This window comes from Maniola jurtina, chromosome 19, assembly GCF_905333055.1.
Source record: "Maniola jurtina chromosome 19, ilManJurt1.1, whole genome shotgun sequence".
In the NCBI taxonomy this organism is placed as follows: Eukaryota; Metazoa; Arthropoda; class Insecta; order Lepidoptera; family Nymphalidae; genus Maniola; species Maniola jurtina.
The window spans coordinates 5,657,898-5,677,120 of NC_060047.1; the positions used below are offsets into that span (position 1 = coordinate 5,657,898).

The following is a 19,223-nucleotide window of genomic DNA, read 5'->3' on the forward strand; positions in this document are numbered from 1 at the left end:
CATAAGTCAAAAGCCAAAGTATACAACTGGGCATATCATTTAATATCTATATTTTTTACAGCATCAGTAACCATCAATGATAACTCTGTTAGTTTGTGCACACTATTTACATTAACAAGGAGACTCTGTGCCAGGTTGGTGTAAGAGACGACATCCACATTCAGTTGTAGTCTAATCTTGTCTCCATCAGTGATGCCTGGGCTGTCACTAGTTTGTTGTGTACCCATATCCCGAATTTGCTTTAATCTTCTTAGTGACTCTTCAGTTCTATGTACAGAGACCAAAACATCTTCAACATATTTATAATACCTGGAAGAAGTCATAGAAAAACATGTTTATAGTAAAAAAATATCTGCTTTACCTTAACATAGAATTGAAAATGTTCAATACTTACAATACAGTCATAACATTAAACAATGAATTATAAAGTTCTGCTAAAAAAGAATTGTCCACTCTCTTTGATGCATCCTCATTGAACTCTATCATTGTCTTGGCAATCACTTCAATGTAAGTGCATGGTTTAGTGGGTATGCTCCTGTTTGTTTTTCTATACAATCTTGGTATATCACTAACTTGTTTCAGCTGTATATCAAAATATTCACATAACTCATTGACAATGCATTCACAGATTTTAGTATTTGTTCCTTGTAAAAGTTCCTCTGCAGGTTTTAAACTTTGTTTTATTATGTCTTTACTTTTATTATTATTAACTTTATCTTCAACAAATTCTATAAACTTTGGCAATTTCTGCAGCAGTGTTCGACTATCAATGTATAAGTTTATACTGTTCTCAACCAGCTTTTGATTAATGCCAGTCATTTCCATTTTTGGAGCTGATTTCTGGATATAAAAAAGTTAAATAATTATACTAAAATAAATAAATTTTGTCAAATAATTATACTATGCAAGATAATTTAATCAAAAATAAATATATGAAAATTATAATAATACTCTAGGCGCCTACCTGTGAACAAATATTGGTGATCCATGTAACATATCTAGAGATCAATTGTAACGACAACTTCCAGAATTTGTGAACCAAAGCCTCAATATAAATGCCATCTGACCAGCAGTCCTGGAGAGCTTTCCAACATTTATATGTTTCTAATAAAATGAAACCATCATTACTTTGCAATGTAGCTGTAGATTTGAGTGATGCTTCAAAACCGCCTGTAGAAAACCAAAATTGATATGAAAGAAACATTTCAATAACATCCAATTATTTCCAACATTTTCCAGTCTCCTGTAGTAATTATTACATGTTGATTTTACAAACAACAAGTGATAAGATAAGAATTACATTTATGTATTGACAATTACTAAAAAGTCTCAATAAGTCAATGATTCATTCTTTACAATGTTATTTTAGTGTAAATTATTTTATTTACCTGCAATTTCTTGAAACCTAATTTGAAAATAGACAGGCAAGTTCCATCTCCTCAGAAAGCTCTTATATTCTGGTGTTTCATGTAACAGCTTAACCATTTCTTTTGAAGAACAGTAATCTTCTAATTTTGTAACAAAACTCATACTCTCACTGTACCTCCTATAAAATAGTTGTGGATTACCAGGAGCAAATATGGAAGCTAAATTGACTTCTAGGCGGCTCTCCACCTCACACCAAAAGCAGTTTACTAAAAATCTATATTTATTTGTGAGAAATGTCAACTTGGAATGTTGTGTGACTGCAAGAAGCAGCTTTAGTTTGGTGTCCAATAGAGATAGTATATTCTTGTAGACACCTTGCAGACCTTCTTTATTTCTCTGTAGTGCAGGTTCATTTATAATATCTTGAAGCAAAGGAGCTACAGCTTGTTTTCTAATGAGCATCTCTGTTTCAGACACTCTATCCAATTTTGTTATTGTGAGCAACGTTCTAAGCAGATACTCTTCATTATTATCATTCCAGAACTGAAAGAGAAGTTCATTCAGCATTTGGACTAGTTTTCCTCCAACTTCATTATATTGTTTCTTTTGCTCAGGTCTAATAAGACTGTCACATTTTGATATAGAAAATTTGAGTTGGTTATATTGCATTGCGGCTCTGTCTGCTATAATAATTTGCTCCTGTTGTCTCTTATCTGTGATGTCACTTAAAATGTTTTCCAGTGTATTCAGACAATTGATACTCTGGCTGTAATACTTTAGTAGCTGTTTTTTCTTTATTAGGGCATGTCTCTGATTGAGCCAGAGCATTAACTCTTTCATAGCATCTTCCAGGCATTGTTTTACACTCTAAAATCAGAAATAATACATAATGTAAATTACATTCAATATTGACACACTTATCGAAAGTGCTGTATGCAATACGAATGATGTAAAATGTAATAAAGACAACTTACTAAAACTTCATCATTTAACTGGCTCAGTGGCACCTGAACTTTCACGATAGCCTTGTCAAAACCAATTAGCGTAGCACACAGGTTCACAAAATTTGCATAGTCCTTGTTAATAAGTTCTATCATGGCTAGCCTAAGAACTTTAAGATAGACACCCAGGTCATCTCGCATAGTCTCCAAAGAGGCGACATTGTTGTGTTCTGCGAGGAAATTATCCACCGAAAAACTTGTCTGCAAACATATTTAAGATATTTGTCTGACTAAATACATGATAAACAAATTTTTTACGCTATAATCGAATAGAAAATGGGTAATACCTTAACGAAGTCGTTTCGGTCAAAACACAAGCCCCGCGGAGCCGGTGGCAATGTAAACTCCTTGGTATCGTTTTCCATGATAGTAAAACATTTATTTTAAGGCACCATTATTAAAAGGAACGATTTAAAAAATATTTATCTATTAAAATCGCCTGTGTGTTCGGAAATCATTTTGACATTTACTGACGTCACTCGTCAGCCTGACACATTACACGTCAGGCATGGTTCGGATACACGATCGTAATAATTATGTATTAAAAGTTTTAAAATATGTTATTCAATAAAGCCACGTAGAGTGGGTAAGATTGATATAATAGCGATAGTTTTTAGGAGTCATTTAAAAAGATTTATGTAATTAAATGTGGTCATCATCATGATCAACTCGTAGCTGGCTCACTACTGAGCACGGGTCTCTTCTCAGAATGAGAAGGGTTTGGTCATAGTCCACCACGCTGGCCATATGCAGGTTTCCTCACGATGTTTTCCTTCACCGTTATAGCAAGTGATATTTAATTTCTTAAAACGCACATACTTGAAAAGTAAGAGGTGCGTACCTGGAATAGAATCCCCGACCTCCGGCAGCCTATTAGTAGCTTAAGCCGTGAAAGCCTAATGGTTAAATATGGTCTATTTTGTGTAATTAGGTGCTTCCAGTAATACTGAACAATTTACAATACAAAAAATCATAACCCTTCCTTTCGGCTTTGCCGTAGTCGGGTAAAAAGTAAGATAAAATGTCAGTAGATTATGTATTTTCAAATAGGTTTTTTTTTTGCTCAATAGTAGTGATAGTAGGTAAGTAGGCACCTATTCATTTTTGGGTACGGTAATTAAATTGGGAGATTTTAAAATATAGTTTATTAATTATATTTTATTAATTTTACTATACGCCTATAAAAGAGCAGCCGTTTTGTGAACAAGAGATTTCCTTTGGTAGGATTGATCGTTATGACCCAAGGAAGGAATAGGATACCCAGGGGGCATGGCAGGCGGTGGCCTACCCGAGGCTGACTTGGTCCTTGCGTCCTAACTGTTATTTCGTTTTCTTGTTTATCGCTTCATATAACCCCACTTTATTAATTAGAGTAATCAAAACATTTTATCGTTGCATATTTTGTTACGTAAATTGCCTTACAACAACACATAAACGATCAATTAAGGTATCATTTGACCAAATTATGCTAATAGCATAACTACCAAGTAGGTACAACAAGAGATAATACCTATTTACTAAGGCACTTAATTTCGTAAACTATCATAGGCAACACACTTTGGTAAACCAATGCTTGGAAAAGGTGTTTAAAGATGGCTGTCCAGAAATCTGAAGATCTTTATCTAAACAGAGCGAAATTTGTAATGAAGTATTTAGGAGTTTGGGTGCCGCCAATAAACGAAACGGCGTTGCAAAAATTTTACAGATTCTTCATGATGTCATTGCAGTATTTATTTCTACTTTTTCAATTTATTTATATAATACAGGTATGGGGTGATCTCGAAGCGGTATCTCAAGCGTCATACTTATTATTCACTCAGGCATGTCTATGCTTCAAAGTCACAGTTCTGCAGCTGAACATGGATCTTCTGAAAGATTTATTAAAACGAATGAACGAGAAGGTTTTCTTGCCACAGTCTGCTAAGCACGACAGGTAGGTGAAATGTAAAATGGTAGTAGTAACTAGTAGTAGTATCTAGGTAGTATCTATAGTAAACGTCTTGCTCTGAATGGTCAATTCTTTGCCATACAAAATAAGCCAAATATCTTTAAAACAAGAGTAAACGCGTTCCATCTTAGCCCATATCATCACTTTCCATCAGGTGTGATTGTAGTCAAGCGCTGGCCTATCTATTATAATGAATTAAAAAAAAAACTTAGTCTCTACTATTTTTTTCACCGTAATTCTTAACACTCTTACTGCAGTTGTGGTCATCAGGTATTGAGTAGTGAGACCGAAATTTATTACCATCCAGATTTGCTAGGTTAATCGATAATTCCTCAAATTAATGTGAGTGGATGGATAAAGGATAGCAGGACATGTGGCTCGGTCTGTAAAAATCTATTAGTCCAGGCGTGGACACAGGCAGGCTGAGGAATAAATAGATTGATGAATGGAAACCATGCCAAACATTGTCTGACTCTCCGATCTCAGTGACTAAAATATGTTTTTATTTAATGTTTATGTACTTGTATAATTTTGATAGTATACTGCAACTGCAAGCCAAAAGAATCAAGCGTCTACTTCTAGCATTTATGATCAGCTCGCAAACAACTTGTGGGTTGTGGGCTTTGAAGCCATTATTTGACGACGCTGGCAGTCGGAATTTTCCATTTGATATGTGGTAAGTTTGGTATTAGTTCTTGACAAGTTATTAGGGAAATAAATTTATAATCATGTACCTACCTATAAAAGTGAGTACCACTGTATCAATCTGTAAGCAGAAATTAAAATTGCCTAAGTATCAGAAGTCACCAGATAATATACTTTGCTGAGATGAGATACGACGTAGTTATTTCTACCATTTTGCCAAGAATGCCAAACTAGTTCCTTCGGGTATAAATTAGGTAAGTACCTATAGACATTTACCAAATTATACGTGATTGAATGGTACCGTCTTCCTCAAAGCGTTATAAAGCGCTTAGAAAACCGTCGCGTCGCTTGATCTCTTCTAACACAGCTTCTAGCTGCGAGCGCCCAAAATCCTAATGCTACAGTCCTGTCTAATTTAGCAAAATAGTGTTCTGTTTTCAACGAAACATTTTTTTGCAAACATTCTTACTGACTCAAGGATGCCCGTGAAGCCCGAGTTATCACCACAATACGAGTTGGGCTACGCATTCCAATTAGTGACCATTTGCATGAGCGCTTACATGTACTTCGGAGTGGATAGCGTCGCTCTGTCTATGGTCATCTTCGCGTGTGCCCAGTTGGATATAATCAAGGACAAGATTATAAGTGTAAGTATCTCCCCCATACTAGGTGGATATCTATATACTAATAAATAAAATTGGAGTGTCTGTCTGTAATATACTAATAAATAAAATTGGAGTGTCTGTCTGTAATTTCGAAATAACTACCGCATATTAAGGTCATATGGTTATTTGAACGATACCATAACTGAATCACACGTTTTTAAAATTTTTGTCTGTCTGTCTGTCTGTTTGAAAAGGCTAATCTTCGGAACGGCTGAACCGATTTTGACGGGATTTTCACAGACAAGTAGAAAATTGACCAGGGAGTAACATAGGCTACTTTTTTAACCGACTTTCAAAAAGGGAGTTGTGTTTTTCTGCCTATGTACACCGAAATATCCGATATTTCTGAACCGATTTGCGTCGTTTCTTTTTTAATCGATAGAGGAACTTTGCGACATTGTTTCATAAAAAATTTGGATTCCAACTCCTCAATCCTGATGCTGCAGGGGATCTGACCAATCCACGCGGGCGAAGCTGCGGGCATCAGCTAGTATTATTATAAATGTGTATGTGTGTCTGTTTGTCTGTTACGTTTTCACGGTCCATTAGTTAAATCAATGTTGACGCAAGGTACAGGGAATTAGCGCATCTCGGGGTAAAACGCAGGCTACTTACTTACTGTACCTAATTTATGTTCTGGGAAATCAAAGAGTTCCCATTGGATTTTTAATAAACCGAAATCCATGTGGATAAAGTCGGGCATCACCTAGTTAACTATAGGAGCAAAAAAAATCATATGGATATTTTTATAACGATTCAAGCCTTGGTTGAGAATTTGAGTTTTTGGTTTTCCTTTTGGGAATCGTTAAGAAAGGAAAGCTTTTGAAAATCGTTAATCGTTAGGGTGTATAATATGCGATAGGTTGAAATGATAATCGGGAAGGAAACGCCCGCACAGCCCCCGCGCTAACCCGATGCGGGCGAGAGCGGGTGTGCGAGGCGTCCCCCCCGCTTTATACCCCAATTGCCATCTCAACCTGTCGCGGACTGTACTTATAATATAAAATATTATAAAAAGAATTATGTGTTTACAGATAAAGCCAATTCAAAAGAAATCTACAGAAGATCGCATTGAGAAAAGAAAAATCCTGTCCGAAAATTATAACAAATTAGTCGAGTGTATAAAACATCACCAAGCCATAGTTTCGTAAGTTCATTTAGTCAGAGATAAGTAAGTAAGTCATAAGTAAGTATTATAAGTAGCCGAACTTATTTCTGATTCAATCAGCAATCGTGGTATGAGGCGGGACCCACGCTATACCGCACTGGGTTAGCGCGGGGGATGTGCGAGTGTGCGGGGCGTCTTCACCCCGATCGCCATCTCAGCTTGTCGGGTACCTACTTAAAATGATGATAAAAATTGAAAGGATCTTATGTACATTTAAATAAACTTGTCTTTGTCATTTTATCCATACACAAATGTCAAAATTTAAGTAACTACCTACCTGATGATGACCTGATATTTCAGTAAGTATTTATTTATTTCAGTTTTACACAACTGGTAGAGAACGGTTACCATACTTTTCTATTATTTCAACTTGTTGGGAGCGTTGGTCTCATTTGTATGTCTGCGTTGCGTATTTTAGTGGTAAGTTCCTTTGAACTCCTAAATACCTACCTGTTTTTACTTATGTCTATTTCAAGTAAGTGATTAAATGGTTTTCATCATAAACAGGTAGACTGGCGTAGCATGCAGTTCTTTTCAATATTGACTTACTTGTCTGTCATGATCAGTCAGCTATTCGTGTGTTGTTGGTGTGGTCACGAATTAACTGCCACAGTAAGTATGAAATGTAGTAAATTTTAATAAATAGATCTAGAACCTAGAAATGACCAGAATTTACATTAGTAGCAGTCCGATTCGAACGACCAGAATTTACGTATAATCCTGCTTGAAGGACCATAATTTACGTTAGCAGAAATCTGATTTGAAAGGCCAGAATTAAGGTTAGCGAAAATCCGACGATCACAATGGACGAGAATCTACTTATAAACAGAAATCCAAGTCGAAGGCCCAGAATTCACTTGATCAGAAAATCGACTCGAAGGACCAGAATTTACTTAAGCAGAAATCTGTCTCGAAGGACCATAATTTTTGCCATTTAATGTTTCCCTATTTCCCTTTTCACCTTGTCCGCCTTTTTTTAATTTTAGAGTGAAGATCTTCACACGGTGCTGTATACGTGCTTGTGGTTCGAGCAGGATGTGAAATTTATGCGAACTCTATGCTTTGCCATGATGTGCATGCGTCGTCCGATTGTTTTGCGCGCAGGACACTACATTAGCCTCTCTAGACAGACATTTGTATCTGTAAGGCAATTTCATCAATTATTTATTTAATAAATTGACATCATAATTTAATGTAAATCCTTGATTCTTTCGATTTTCGGTGAGAGTAGCAGTATCCCGTTATGTAGTCATCAAGTAAATTCATATTAGACTAAAGTGCACTTTCTAATTTGTCTCATACTTCCATAAAATATAATATATGTACGCGACAGGTCAAGATGGCAATTGTGACGGGGTAGGCCGTCACAGGAATAGTTAAATAAAAGTCCCGGGTGTGGGTCGATCCTGCCTTTAATCGTCTTTACCACCGCACGCACCCTGCAGATGAGTTAGGACAAACGAGACTGGCCTGCTCCAGGAGGAAGTCCGGGGCCTTCTGGGGTTCCGTCAGGCAGGTTAAGGACGTGCTCCAGAGGCAGCTCCTCGGCGTTTGAGCGTTGCACCAGGTAGAAGGACGGCCGTTGAGTTCAGTGCCTATGCAGCGGACCCCAGCGGGTCCTTATGGAGCACTAGCACACTTGTATTTTAAATAAGTTAGGTTAATTTAAGGACGCGTAGTGCGGTTATTTCAGTTTCTGTATCGAAAAACGAACCGTCGGTGCCGAGTCCGTGTAGTGAGTGAGCGCGCGCGCGCCGCGCCGGCAGCCGCGCGTCGCGGCCCGTGTGCAAAACCAGTTTCTAGGAGTAGGTTCGGTAGCCGTCCGCGCACTGCACTTGCGGGTTCCGCGTTAAATATTTATTTAATTTTTAGGGAACAAGTTACAACGTTACACAATCGGGGTGCGGATACCCGCACAGCCCCCGCGCTATGGTGCGGGCCCCCCCGCCTCGTACCCCATTGTCATCTCGACTTGTCGCATCCTATACCTACTTACCATTAATTTTTTTTTTTTTTTCAGATTCTGCGAATGTCATACTCATACTTTGCGGTTTTGAATCAAACAAAGTAGTTAGGACTTTATTTTTCGAGATTAGCAAAAGAGACGTATTTGTAGCTAGTAGGATAAAGATGGGTTAAAGCTTAACTTATCGATAAAACTAGAATATTTAAAACTATTAGGTGTATTAGGGGTAGGTACATATCTGGGAATGGCAATTTTCAGTTTTAATTCGTGTTCATTTAAAATTGACTTATTATTGTTTCCCTTTAATTCCCACCTTGGGCCAAGTTTGTAAACAACAGTCATTAGAGTTTTCAGTATCGTCTTCAGCGATTAAAGTTTGTATTCGTATAGTTCTACAGTGTGTTACGCTTACGGCTCACAATTTAAATAAACAGAAATAAAATCACAAAAACACGTCTTTTTCTGTACCATCTCTTACTTAGTTAATAAACCCTCAGAAAAGGTCAAAATCTAGAAAGCGTGGATTTGGTATGTTTCAAAAACCTCAGGGTCAGATGTTACCTATGTTGTAAATGGTAATTCAAAATATTTTGACCGACAATCAATCATCACATACCTAAGCGTCTACTCGTAACATACCTACTTAATATGTACTTAGGTATAAGTATTAAAAAAGTTAAGAAAAGAAATCGATTAAAAATGAATCACCGGAAAAAAACATCCTTTAGGATAATCTATCTTCTATATTTGTCTGCTAACATACCTACCAATAGGTAGGTATTGAGCTTTCCATTTATCGTCGTCTTAGAGTGAAAACCTCGAGAATGCACTTTGCTCTGTATTTTATTGCGTTTCTAGGAAGAAAACCTCGCAACGCACATCCTGATGACATTAAATGAGAAACTCGTAAATACTCGCTTCTGTAGTTACAGCACGCAGTTTTTTCTTCCTCCTGAAAAGTTACTTCTTTTACACTTACGAGGTTTTCACTCTAAGCCGTCGTTATGTATGTATGCAGTTATCAAACACCTAAGAGCACAGAAACTACCAACCTACTAGGAAGATGGCTCAGAGCACTATAGATATATTTCTGAATAGACCAAGAACTGTTTTGGTATTCTTGGGGATTTGGCTACCACCAACGAAATTTGCTCTTCTGTATACCCTCTACAAGATTGTGGTGATGCTAACCCAGTACGCTTTTATATTATTCGAGATAATATACGTGGGCGTGGTTTGGGGGGACCTAGATGAAGTATCCGAGGCTTCATATCTGCTGTTCACGCAGGCCACGGTTTGTTACAAGGTTACAGTTTTCATCGTCAATAAGAAAAATCTAAGAGAACTCTTGGATTTTATGAAGGTCGACATATTTGATCCTCAAACTTCGTATCATAATAAGTGAGTTTAATTATATTTTGATTGTTGTTTTGTTTAACTAAGTTTGCAACTGGAATAAATTGCTAAACCTTTTCTAGGGTTTTGTATACGAACGCACGGAAAGTGAAAAAGTTGTGTGCAGTTTTTTTGGTCACCGCAATAATGACTGTCAATCTGTGGGCTATCATGCCTCTCTTTGATAATGCGGAGTCAAGATTCTTTCCCTTCAAGATTTGGTAGGTAACCTAACTTTTTTCTGACGCCAACCGTACCGTACCTGTACCGTCTTATTTATCTACTCTTTTTACCACAAATAGAGAAAGAAAGCTCTTTTGAAAAAGCTCTCAAAAGATCCCATTTAACTTACGCGTACCTAAGTTAAAATGTGTATCGCCTGTGAACTTTATTTAACTGATCATTCTTGGATACTTACTAGATTGGAAAATTTCAGGATGCCCGTAGACCCGCAGAAGTCTCCTCAATACCAGTTGGGGTACCTTTACCAGATAACGTGCATCTACTGCAGCGCCATGCTGTTTTTCGCGGTCGACAGCACGATCCTTTCGATGGTCATGTTTGGTTGCGCCCAATTAGAAATTATTATTGACAAAATGCAAAAGGTAGGCACCTATCTAAAGTAATGTATGCCTATATTCGCCTGTTGATATTAAATATGCAATGGAGTTAAAATTATATTATAGTAAAGTGATAGTTTTATTTTTACAGTTACAAACTGCACCACTGTCGCTAAATTGGAAGCCAGAAAAGTACAATCAAGTGATAGGAGAAAACAATAAATTATTTATTGAATGCCTTCGCCACCACCAAGCCGTGATAAGGTTATTTTCGTAAGACCGAGCCTATATGATTCTTTACGAAATTCAAATTACTTATCTTCAGCTAAGTTTAACTGCGTTTTGCGATGTAAAATTTTGTAACTCTTTCACACTATAGGTAGGGTAACATGGTCAACAGTGGATCACTTTTTTTTCACGCATTATTTTACAAAAACTAATCGTCAGAATTGTACGGAAACTTGCCAGGGGGTTATGAAGTTATTAAAGTTTATAATATTATTGCCCATTTTAACATTCAGTGTACAATAAATAAAATAGATATTTTATTTTTTTAAGTGGGTTTTGATTCACTGTGTACTCCCCCTGGTTTACAGTGGATCGCACCCTGGTTAACAGTGGATCGAAGAAAATCTGAACGGAAAATAATAAAAATCTATGCATATAATCAACTGGATGTTTATTTAAAGACTAATCACAACTAGTGACAACAAAACATTTTTTTCTTAGAAATTTAAAGGAACTTAGTATTTTTTCAGTCTTTATTCAATAAAGCACAATAACGTTAGCTATAACATTTAAGTAACTAGTTTGAATAATTAAAAAGATTAGAAAATAAAAAATATAATCATTTTATACCTACTCATTACTTAGATATTAAGATTTGAAAAATAAAAACAATTCTATCTTTATATGGCATTTTGGTCTCAGTCTTAAACATTCTCTTTCGTAATTAATAAAATAACTATCTTAATTAAAGAATAATAAAAAATAGAAATTTAAAAAGATTAACGGATGTTAATTTGACTTAAATCTACAGGGAATACATAGTAAGATTGTTGTCTACTAGTACTTCCACTAACGGTGGGCTTGGGCAAAATAAATCTAACGTCTTCATCTTTCACATATGATAAATCTGGGACATTAGGCATAACAAACTTGCCCTTTTTGTACCTTAAGAAAGACACATATAAGTCTGAAGAACTGATATTTCGTTCTTCGAGAACTTTGCCAACGAAATATATTTTTTGGTTTTTCGAACAAAATTGCACCAATATATATTCTCCTTCGTTTGGTAATCGTACAAGTGGTCTTTTCAATAAATCATCTGTTATATTATGTTCTTCCTCAGTTTCTATCCAGTCTCCTTCATCATCTGTTTCGTCGTTCAAAACTATGTCCATTTCATCTTCCGAGTCACTTTGCAGAACTTGACGTATTGCTTTTTTCCCTTTACATTTGATTTCTTTCTTCCTTTTGGCTGCTTTTTGTTTCGCAATAGCGTTTTTTTCTGGTGTGTCTGTGGCTATAAGACTTTTCCCTAATTTTCGTGGCTTCCTTTTTCCATTTCTTGCAGGTGCTTTAAGTGGCTTCCGAAACTGATCTGGCGTAATGAGAGACTTGATTCTAGGTGGAACACTTAAGTTAATTTCAGTAATTTTATTGGTAGTTGGTATAACAGTAGGTTGACTTGTAGAACCATCAAGAGGGAGAAGCGAAAGATCAGATGGAACATTTAAAACAGATTTCTCTGGAGTGGTAAAAACTGGTACTGGAGGTTTTTCTGAATACTCAGTGCCACTTAAATTCTCTAGCAAAGATGGACTCATTGTATCTCTCGATATTTCTTCAGCAGTGCTAGTGGAGGGTCTTGGAGAGTCGGTTATTCGACGATGCAATGGGTTATCTTCTAGCTGTAAAATCTGTTGTTGGTCTGTGGTTGCGAGTTCAACGCTAGAATTATTTTCAGGTTGTGCATTTTCTGGTCTGTCAGTAACACTGCTAGGCGCGAAGTCCTCTTCACTAAAAACATGACGATCGAAAGGAAAAATTCCAGTTTTTTTAAAAGCATGTGTTATGTTTAATGGTGTCATAGATTTTGCGAAAGCTTGGCCAATTAATGCTCCCACATCGTAAATAGTTATAGGGCATCCAGGATTTCGTAACATCCAAGAACTCATGGCGGAATAATAAAACGTTTTGAATGGTCCATGGATACCAACATCTAGTGGTTGTAAACGCGCTGATGTATGTGGGTGCAATGTAAGTACAATTACACCCGACTCTTTGGCGAGATCCAGGGCTTCAATAGAAAGATGAGACTCATGATTGTCCATTAACAAAATTGATGGGTATTCTTTCGAAGTTCCCGTTCTTCGTATGAAATGCTTCATTACATCGAGGAACAGTTCACTGTTCATCCATCCAGATGGGTTTGCTAGAATCAGTGAACCAGGTGGAGTACCAACAGCCATGCGAGGGTTCGTATTTTTTCTTGGGAAGACAATGACTGGTGGAACTGCCTGTCCTCCAGCGCTTATAATGTTGCAGGTAGTGACAAGTGTTCCCTTCTCGCCGCTTGTCACTTTACAAAGATTTCTTCTGCCCTTTGGCGCAATAATTCGTTGAGTTTTTTGCACAGTGGTGGTACCAGTTTCGTCTAAGTTATAAATTCTAGTCCCATCAGCAAATGCAGGATGGCGCTGGATTACTTTCTCTAAATTATCGTAAAAGTGATTTACTGTTTCCCGGTTAAAAGCCGATGCTCGTGCTAAGCTGCATGCTTCTGGTTTACGTAGTGTCAAATCCGGATGTCATTGGCGGAAACCCCTCAGCCAATCTATACCAGCCAATCGGTTCTCTGTCCAGGTCTTTGGCATTTTGATACCATTTATTTTGGCCATTTCGTAGGCTACTTGTCTACAATCATTAACTGTCTGACCATAGAAAAGATTTGCGCATTTAATGTAATAATCTTTTAATATTACTTCTTGGTCTCTGGAAAAAACTTGATTTACCGCGTAGTTTGGTGTCAATCGTAGAAGCTGATTCTGAGTTTCTTTTTCTTTTGTTTTGTATCTTTGTAGCGTTGTGAATGGAATATTATGGTCAGTAGCAGCTTGCCTTATACTTTTCCCATCTTTTACTGCTTGTAAGGCTTCCTGCATTTGCTCATGCGAATGAGCTCCTACCTTCCTTTTTTCTACTTTATTCCTCGGCATTTCTGAAAAGTTATAATTCCGTCAAGTTACGAAGTTAAAAGTCGTTTAGGTGGTACACACTGGATCGTGATCCATTGTGTACACAGTGAATCAATCCACTGTTAACCATGTTACCACTATACAAGTCGAAATCAAATTAAAAAAAAAAACATAAATATTTTCGCAAATTCCTTATCATTCAATCACTCTATATTAATCTTCACACACGATTAGAATAAAATATATCAGATGAGAGCGTTACTTTGAGATTTGTAAACAAAATTCAATTTACCTGATTGGTCGTTTTTATTCCGGATAAACAAAATGTCGCGCTCCCGCGTCTACTACTAAGCGCGTCCGCGCAGCGACTGCGGGAGTGGAAGGGGGTTCACAAGCGAGACACGTTTGTAATATTGTTTTACTCTTACATGAATAAATGGTTCAACTGTGTGCGTGATCAACTGTGTACCACTGATCCACTGTCGACCATGTGACCCTATTCTATTATTCTAGATTCAAGAATTGTTTGTACCTATTGATGTCGGAAATTCAAGACACGATTTTGATGTCCTGTCATAGTAATAGCAAGGGCTCAAGTATAAAGACAGTATTGTACCTAGGTAGGTAAAACTTACCTACTTGCAGCGAGACAACGCTCTTCATGTTTGCGAACAAGCTGGCTTTACCCTACACCTGGACAGTATCATCCTCTCTTATAGTGCTCTATAATCGCCCATCTCTTCCCTGCATCACGCATCGCTCTGCCTAGAAATCGCCGCCGTCGACTATGAATAATGTCTCTTTAGGATGTGGTACAGGTATGATTCGCAAAACCACTTGACTTACAAAACTAATGTTCCAGGTTTATAGAAATGCTGGAAGATACATACCACGCCAATATATTCTTCCAGCTGTGTGCCACAGTTGGAATTATCTGCATCATCGGACTGCGAATATCATTCGTAAGTCTATGTATCTAACACTAAAAGAATGTACCTACCTAGTTACCTACCTCTTTGGTGAATAATTCCATATTGATAACCTGAAATTTTGTAGATCACGTTCTAGATTTAGTATCAGCTGTGTCGGAGGTTGGCCAAATCGTAAAATATTTAGTTTTAAAGTTAATACGGGCTCAAAGATACATACAAATGTAGAACCTAACGTAACGGTATTTTTACGTAAATCTGGCAAACAACAGTCAGATAAAAGACATTCCTAAAACGTACGTATGTACGTACCTATAGTTAGATTGGTTAATTATTCCAATGAGAAATCAACCTGCGTTTGTGCCTACCATACCTATGCAGAATGCTCGGATGCATGAGTTCGGAAAAATCGAGGTAATTACGCACCCTCCCGATCCGAGTCCGTGACAATACTAATTTAATAAATTCAGAACAAACTCGAATATTGCTTGCGCACTAATCCGAACTCTGATCCAAATCCAAGCCAATTCAATAGATTTGAATCCGAGGCACATCCGAAGTATTCTCACGGGTGACTGAAAAAACTCGGATGACGGAAGTCGAAGCTAGTGCGTAAACTACTTACCATACAAATAGTTACACGACTTCCTTCGGAACGTGTTTTCACGGATTCGGATCGGATGCAGGGCGTAATCGCCCTAATAAAATTATTGAACTTACTCAGGCGGAGCCAAGCAGCGTGCAATTTTATTCGATGCTGAACTACATGGCCACTATGCTGTCGCAGCTATACCTCTACTGCTGGTGCGGCAGTGAACTCACTACTAAAGTATGTTTTTTAAGGGTAGAATTTCGACGTTATTTAGCAAGCAAGCCCATAGGTAGGTACCTACATTATATTTTGCTACCGAAACTGCAGAGGTGGACTATGGTCAAAACTCTTCTCGTTCTGAGAAGAGACCCCGATCTCAGTGTGGGCCGACGGTGGGTTGATGATGATGCTGATGACTGATAAATTTTTTATTTTAGTATAGCCTACCTCTAAACTTTTTTTTTAAATTTTTAATATATTATATATTATTTTTTAATTTTTTTTTCCTTAATTTAAGTATACATATAATATGTGCATATTATATTTTATTTTTTTATTTTTTTAGTAGGTAGGTACCTACCTAAATATAAATAACTGTTTTTATTTCAGAGGTCATCCCAAATGCGGACAAAGGCCTCCCCCCTTTTCTTCCAGTAATCTGTTATTATTATAATACTGTCTCTCTATAAAAATATCGATCTAAGTATCAACTCAAACCACTAGGTAAGTAGGTTACTAGGTCTGAATAGGTACGAACTTGACATTTTGGATAAAGTTAGCACACTAAAAATTTTCAGAAATATTACCGCGCGAAACCCGGAACAAGTTAGCTAGTAGATAAAGACTTATAATATTAAGTCCAAGCATCACAATTTAAACAGCTTTTGTGTTAGTAATCACTCAGTCACAACTCAAGGATCTAATCAGCAAAAAGCAATCCGCATCGAACAAAGGGGATCAACAAAGCCTTGTGTTTTCAGACGGGGATTAGTGCCCGTTTCTCTTACAGCTTTTATTCTGAAGGGAAAACGGGGCTGCATTACAGCGGTCGTTGTGCCGGTCGCGCCGACTGTGGATTTATTTTGTTCTTGTTGGATTGTTCATGTACATAGATACTTATCCATAATCTAGGCAATATTTTATGAAAGGTTGAAAAACTTTTTTTACCCTTAATTGACCTCATTTCGCGCCGGTCTAATTTTTTTAATTTATTCAGTTAGTTTACCTTTGAGGACATTATGGAGAACTCTCAGGCATGCACGTTTCCTCATGATGTTTTCCTTCACTTTTAAAGCAAGTGATATTTAAATTGCAATATACGCACATACGAGTAACTCCGAAAACTTAGAGGTGCGTGCTAAGCATCGAACCCAAATAAGAAGGGCAACGATTTAACCACCAGGCTATCAGACTAAAGATAATTCATTATTATATTTGACTAGCTGACGCCCGCGACTTCGTCCGCGTGGATTTAGGTTTTTCGAAATCCCGTGGGAACTCTTTGATTTTCCGGGATAAAAAGTAGCCTATGTGCTAATCGAGGATATTATCTATCTCCATTCCAAATTTCAGCCAAATCCGTCCAGTAGTTTTTGCGTGAAGGAGTAACAAACATACACACACACACACACACACACACACACACACACACACACATACAAACTTTCGCCTTTATTATATTAGTGTGATATTTGTAGAGTCAAGATTTACGCGTATGGCTGTATCAATGCCCGTGGTACGAGCAAGACGTCAAGTTCCGGCTTTCGTTACTTCTTGCAATGGAGCGTATGAAGAGACCAATCATACTGAAAGCTGGACACTACATTCCACTCTCGCGACCTACATTTGTTTCTGTAAGTTTACCCAATTACCCGCCAATTATCTACGCCACAGCGGGAGATAATTAATTAAGTATAGTGCACACACACAGGTGCTCTCTTTATTCCCTTATTCTCAAGTCATAGGCCAATTGAACGGTGAACGGCAATCCGACACCTCCGGAGGGAGAGCAGGCGCAGCAACGAGCGACTGCTTTAGATAACACAAACACCCGACACCACGTCGATTAATATTTTGGCATGTTTTAAGTAGGTATGTACTAGGCCTTAAAAAAATTGTAGAATAATAATTTCGTTGTACCTAGCAGACATCCGAAATATGTAATTTTTTTATTTCAGATTGTACGTTCGTCGTATTCTTATTTTGCAGTGCTGAAACAAGCTAATAACAAATAATTTAAAAATATTTTTTTAAGTTTTTAGAGGAAGTTCTAAAGCTTATCTATTAATTGGTAACCAGCCAAAACTTTATTAGTATAAATAAAAATATGTAGGTATCTACCTTGTTATGTAAGAAATAAATGCTAGGTACCTACCCAAGTAGCACATAAGCGATGAATTACGTTATTAGCAAGCTACATTACAGGCTATTGCTTTTATGCAGATGTACTAAAGGATAGAATGAGTCTTTAGGCTGTACTAAGGAAAGATTATACACTATTCAACAGCATAGCTGACTAATGACTTTATAATGGTGAAAAATTATACTAAAGACATTTAAGTAGAATTTTAAAATGATCTTGTCCAGCTATTGGCTGCATATGATACTACTAGCTGATCTAGAAGTCCAAAGCTTGTTAACGACTGGTTAATACGACAAATTCACCACTCTTGTAATGCGGCGGGCTGCATTGAAGCATCCACTGGTTTTAAATTGGTGTACACTAATTCAATTATAATTCTACTTCAACGAGCTTGTTAATGGCTGATTAAAAGTGCATATGTAATCTCTAAAAATGCCGTGAGTTGTAAATTGGAGTAGCTGTACTCCTTTCTAATTACAATGCATAAAGTATAGCTGGCAGCCAACATAATGCTATAAGCTAGTAAATAGACTTTGGTACCACCACTGCACATTAAAAAACTTTTTAAAAGCATTTATGGAAAATTTGTGCTGGTTAACAAATGGACACCATTTTAGCAGTGCAAAAACGATTTGTTAAAAAAATATATCTAAACACATAGATATATCAAAATGATTTATCTTATAGATTTTGGGGTTATATTTTCCACTTATTTCCTAATAGAATACAATGAGTTAGAAAGCTAATCGTTTGAGTGATAAATTTATTTAGTATTTGTATACAATTTATCTTGAGAAATATTTTCGTTAACGCGATATTATTTAGATGGCGCATGAAATATTTGATGTAATTATCTATACACATTTACAGTAAAATGGTACTCGCAACTCAATTTACTTACAATGACACTCAAAACCTAACTGTGAAAAAATATTATGATCTTATAAATAAGTAATGTCCGCCATGCATACTCTAAACAAAAAAGAAATGTAGCTGTAACTAATTACACAATTTATAAATAAAAAACTATTTTTTTGGTTATTTACATCTTAATAAAAGCTATTACGAAGCGTCAAAACATCTAAAAGCTGTTGAAGAGAATTAAAGTAGCTGAATCTTATGCTGCAATCTGTTGTATACCTGTATAAGCTATTGTACAGGCCCTGTTCAGCTATTTCAATGATTATGCTGCCGTTAACCAGCCACTGTAATGCTCGGAGCTGGTTAATTTGGGGCCCAAATTAGCATTATAAGGTCTGGGTAGCTAGCTACACAGGCCTTATGCAGGAAACTAAAACAGCCTTAAGTAGTCACAAATTCTATAATCAAGTCACTGTGCGGCTGTCATGTGCTACTTGGGTAGTCTTTCTTATTATTCGTAGCTTGCGCTTGCACTTGGAAACGTTCGAAGAATCATATTGTAT

At 36.9% G+C, this 19,223-nt stretch overlaps 3 protein-coding genes across 3 annotated transcripts; 2 read left to right on the top strand and 1 right to left on the bottom strand.

The window, feature by feature from the left end:
- Window positions 1–21: 21 nt before the first annotated feature.
- On the bottom strand, window positions 22–2,857 carry LOC123875245 (conserved oligomeric Golgi complex subunit 2). Its single transcript, XM_045920979.1, has 6 exons — window positions 2,657–2,857; window positions 2,343–2,570; window positions 1,389–2,235; window positions 965–1,170; window positions 395–840; window positions 22–309 (listed from the first exon to the last, which is right to left on the bottom strand). The coding sequence occupies exons 1-6, from the start codon at window positions 2,732–2,734 to the stop codon at window positions 36–38; spliced, it is 2,079 nt and encodes a 692-aa protein (XP_045776935.1). The 5' UTR covers window positions 2,735–2,857; the 3' UTR covers window positions 22–35.
- An 823-nt stretch (window positions 2,858–3,680) lies between these two features.
- LOC123874835 (odorant receptor Or1-like) lies at window positions 3,681–9,190 on the top strand. Its single transcript, XM_045920355.1, has 8 exons — window positions 3,681–4,302; window positions 4,856–4,993; window positions 5,441–5,609; window positions 6,662–6,774; window positions 7,116–7,215; window positions 7,303–7,407; window positions 7,782–7,937; window positions 8,816–9,190. The coding sequence occupies exons 1-8, from the start codon at window positions 3,962–3,964 to the stop codon at window positions 8,864–8,866; spliced, it is 1,173 nt and encodes a 390-aa protein (XP_045776311.1). The 5' UTR covers window positions 3,681–3,961; the 3' UTR covers window positions 8,867–9,190.
- A 634-nt stretch (window positions 9,191–9,824) lies between these two features.
- Window positions 9,825–17,671, top strand: LOC123874836 (odorant receptor 49b-like). Its single transcript, XM_045920356.1, has 8 exons — window positions 9,825–10,162; window positions 10,240–10,377; window positions 10,593–10,761; window positions 10,868–10,980; window positions 14,779–14,878; window positions 15,570–15,674; window positions 17,135–17,290; window positions 17,615–17,671. Exons 1-8 carry the CDS (start codon window positions 9,825–9,827, stop codon window positions 17,669–17,671), a joined length of 1,176 nt encoding a protein of 391 aa, XP_045776312.1.
- Window positions 17,672–19,223: the final 1,552 nt, after the last annotated feature.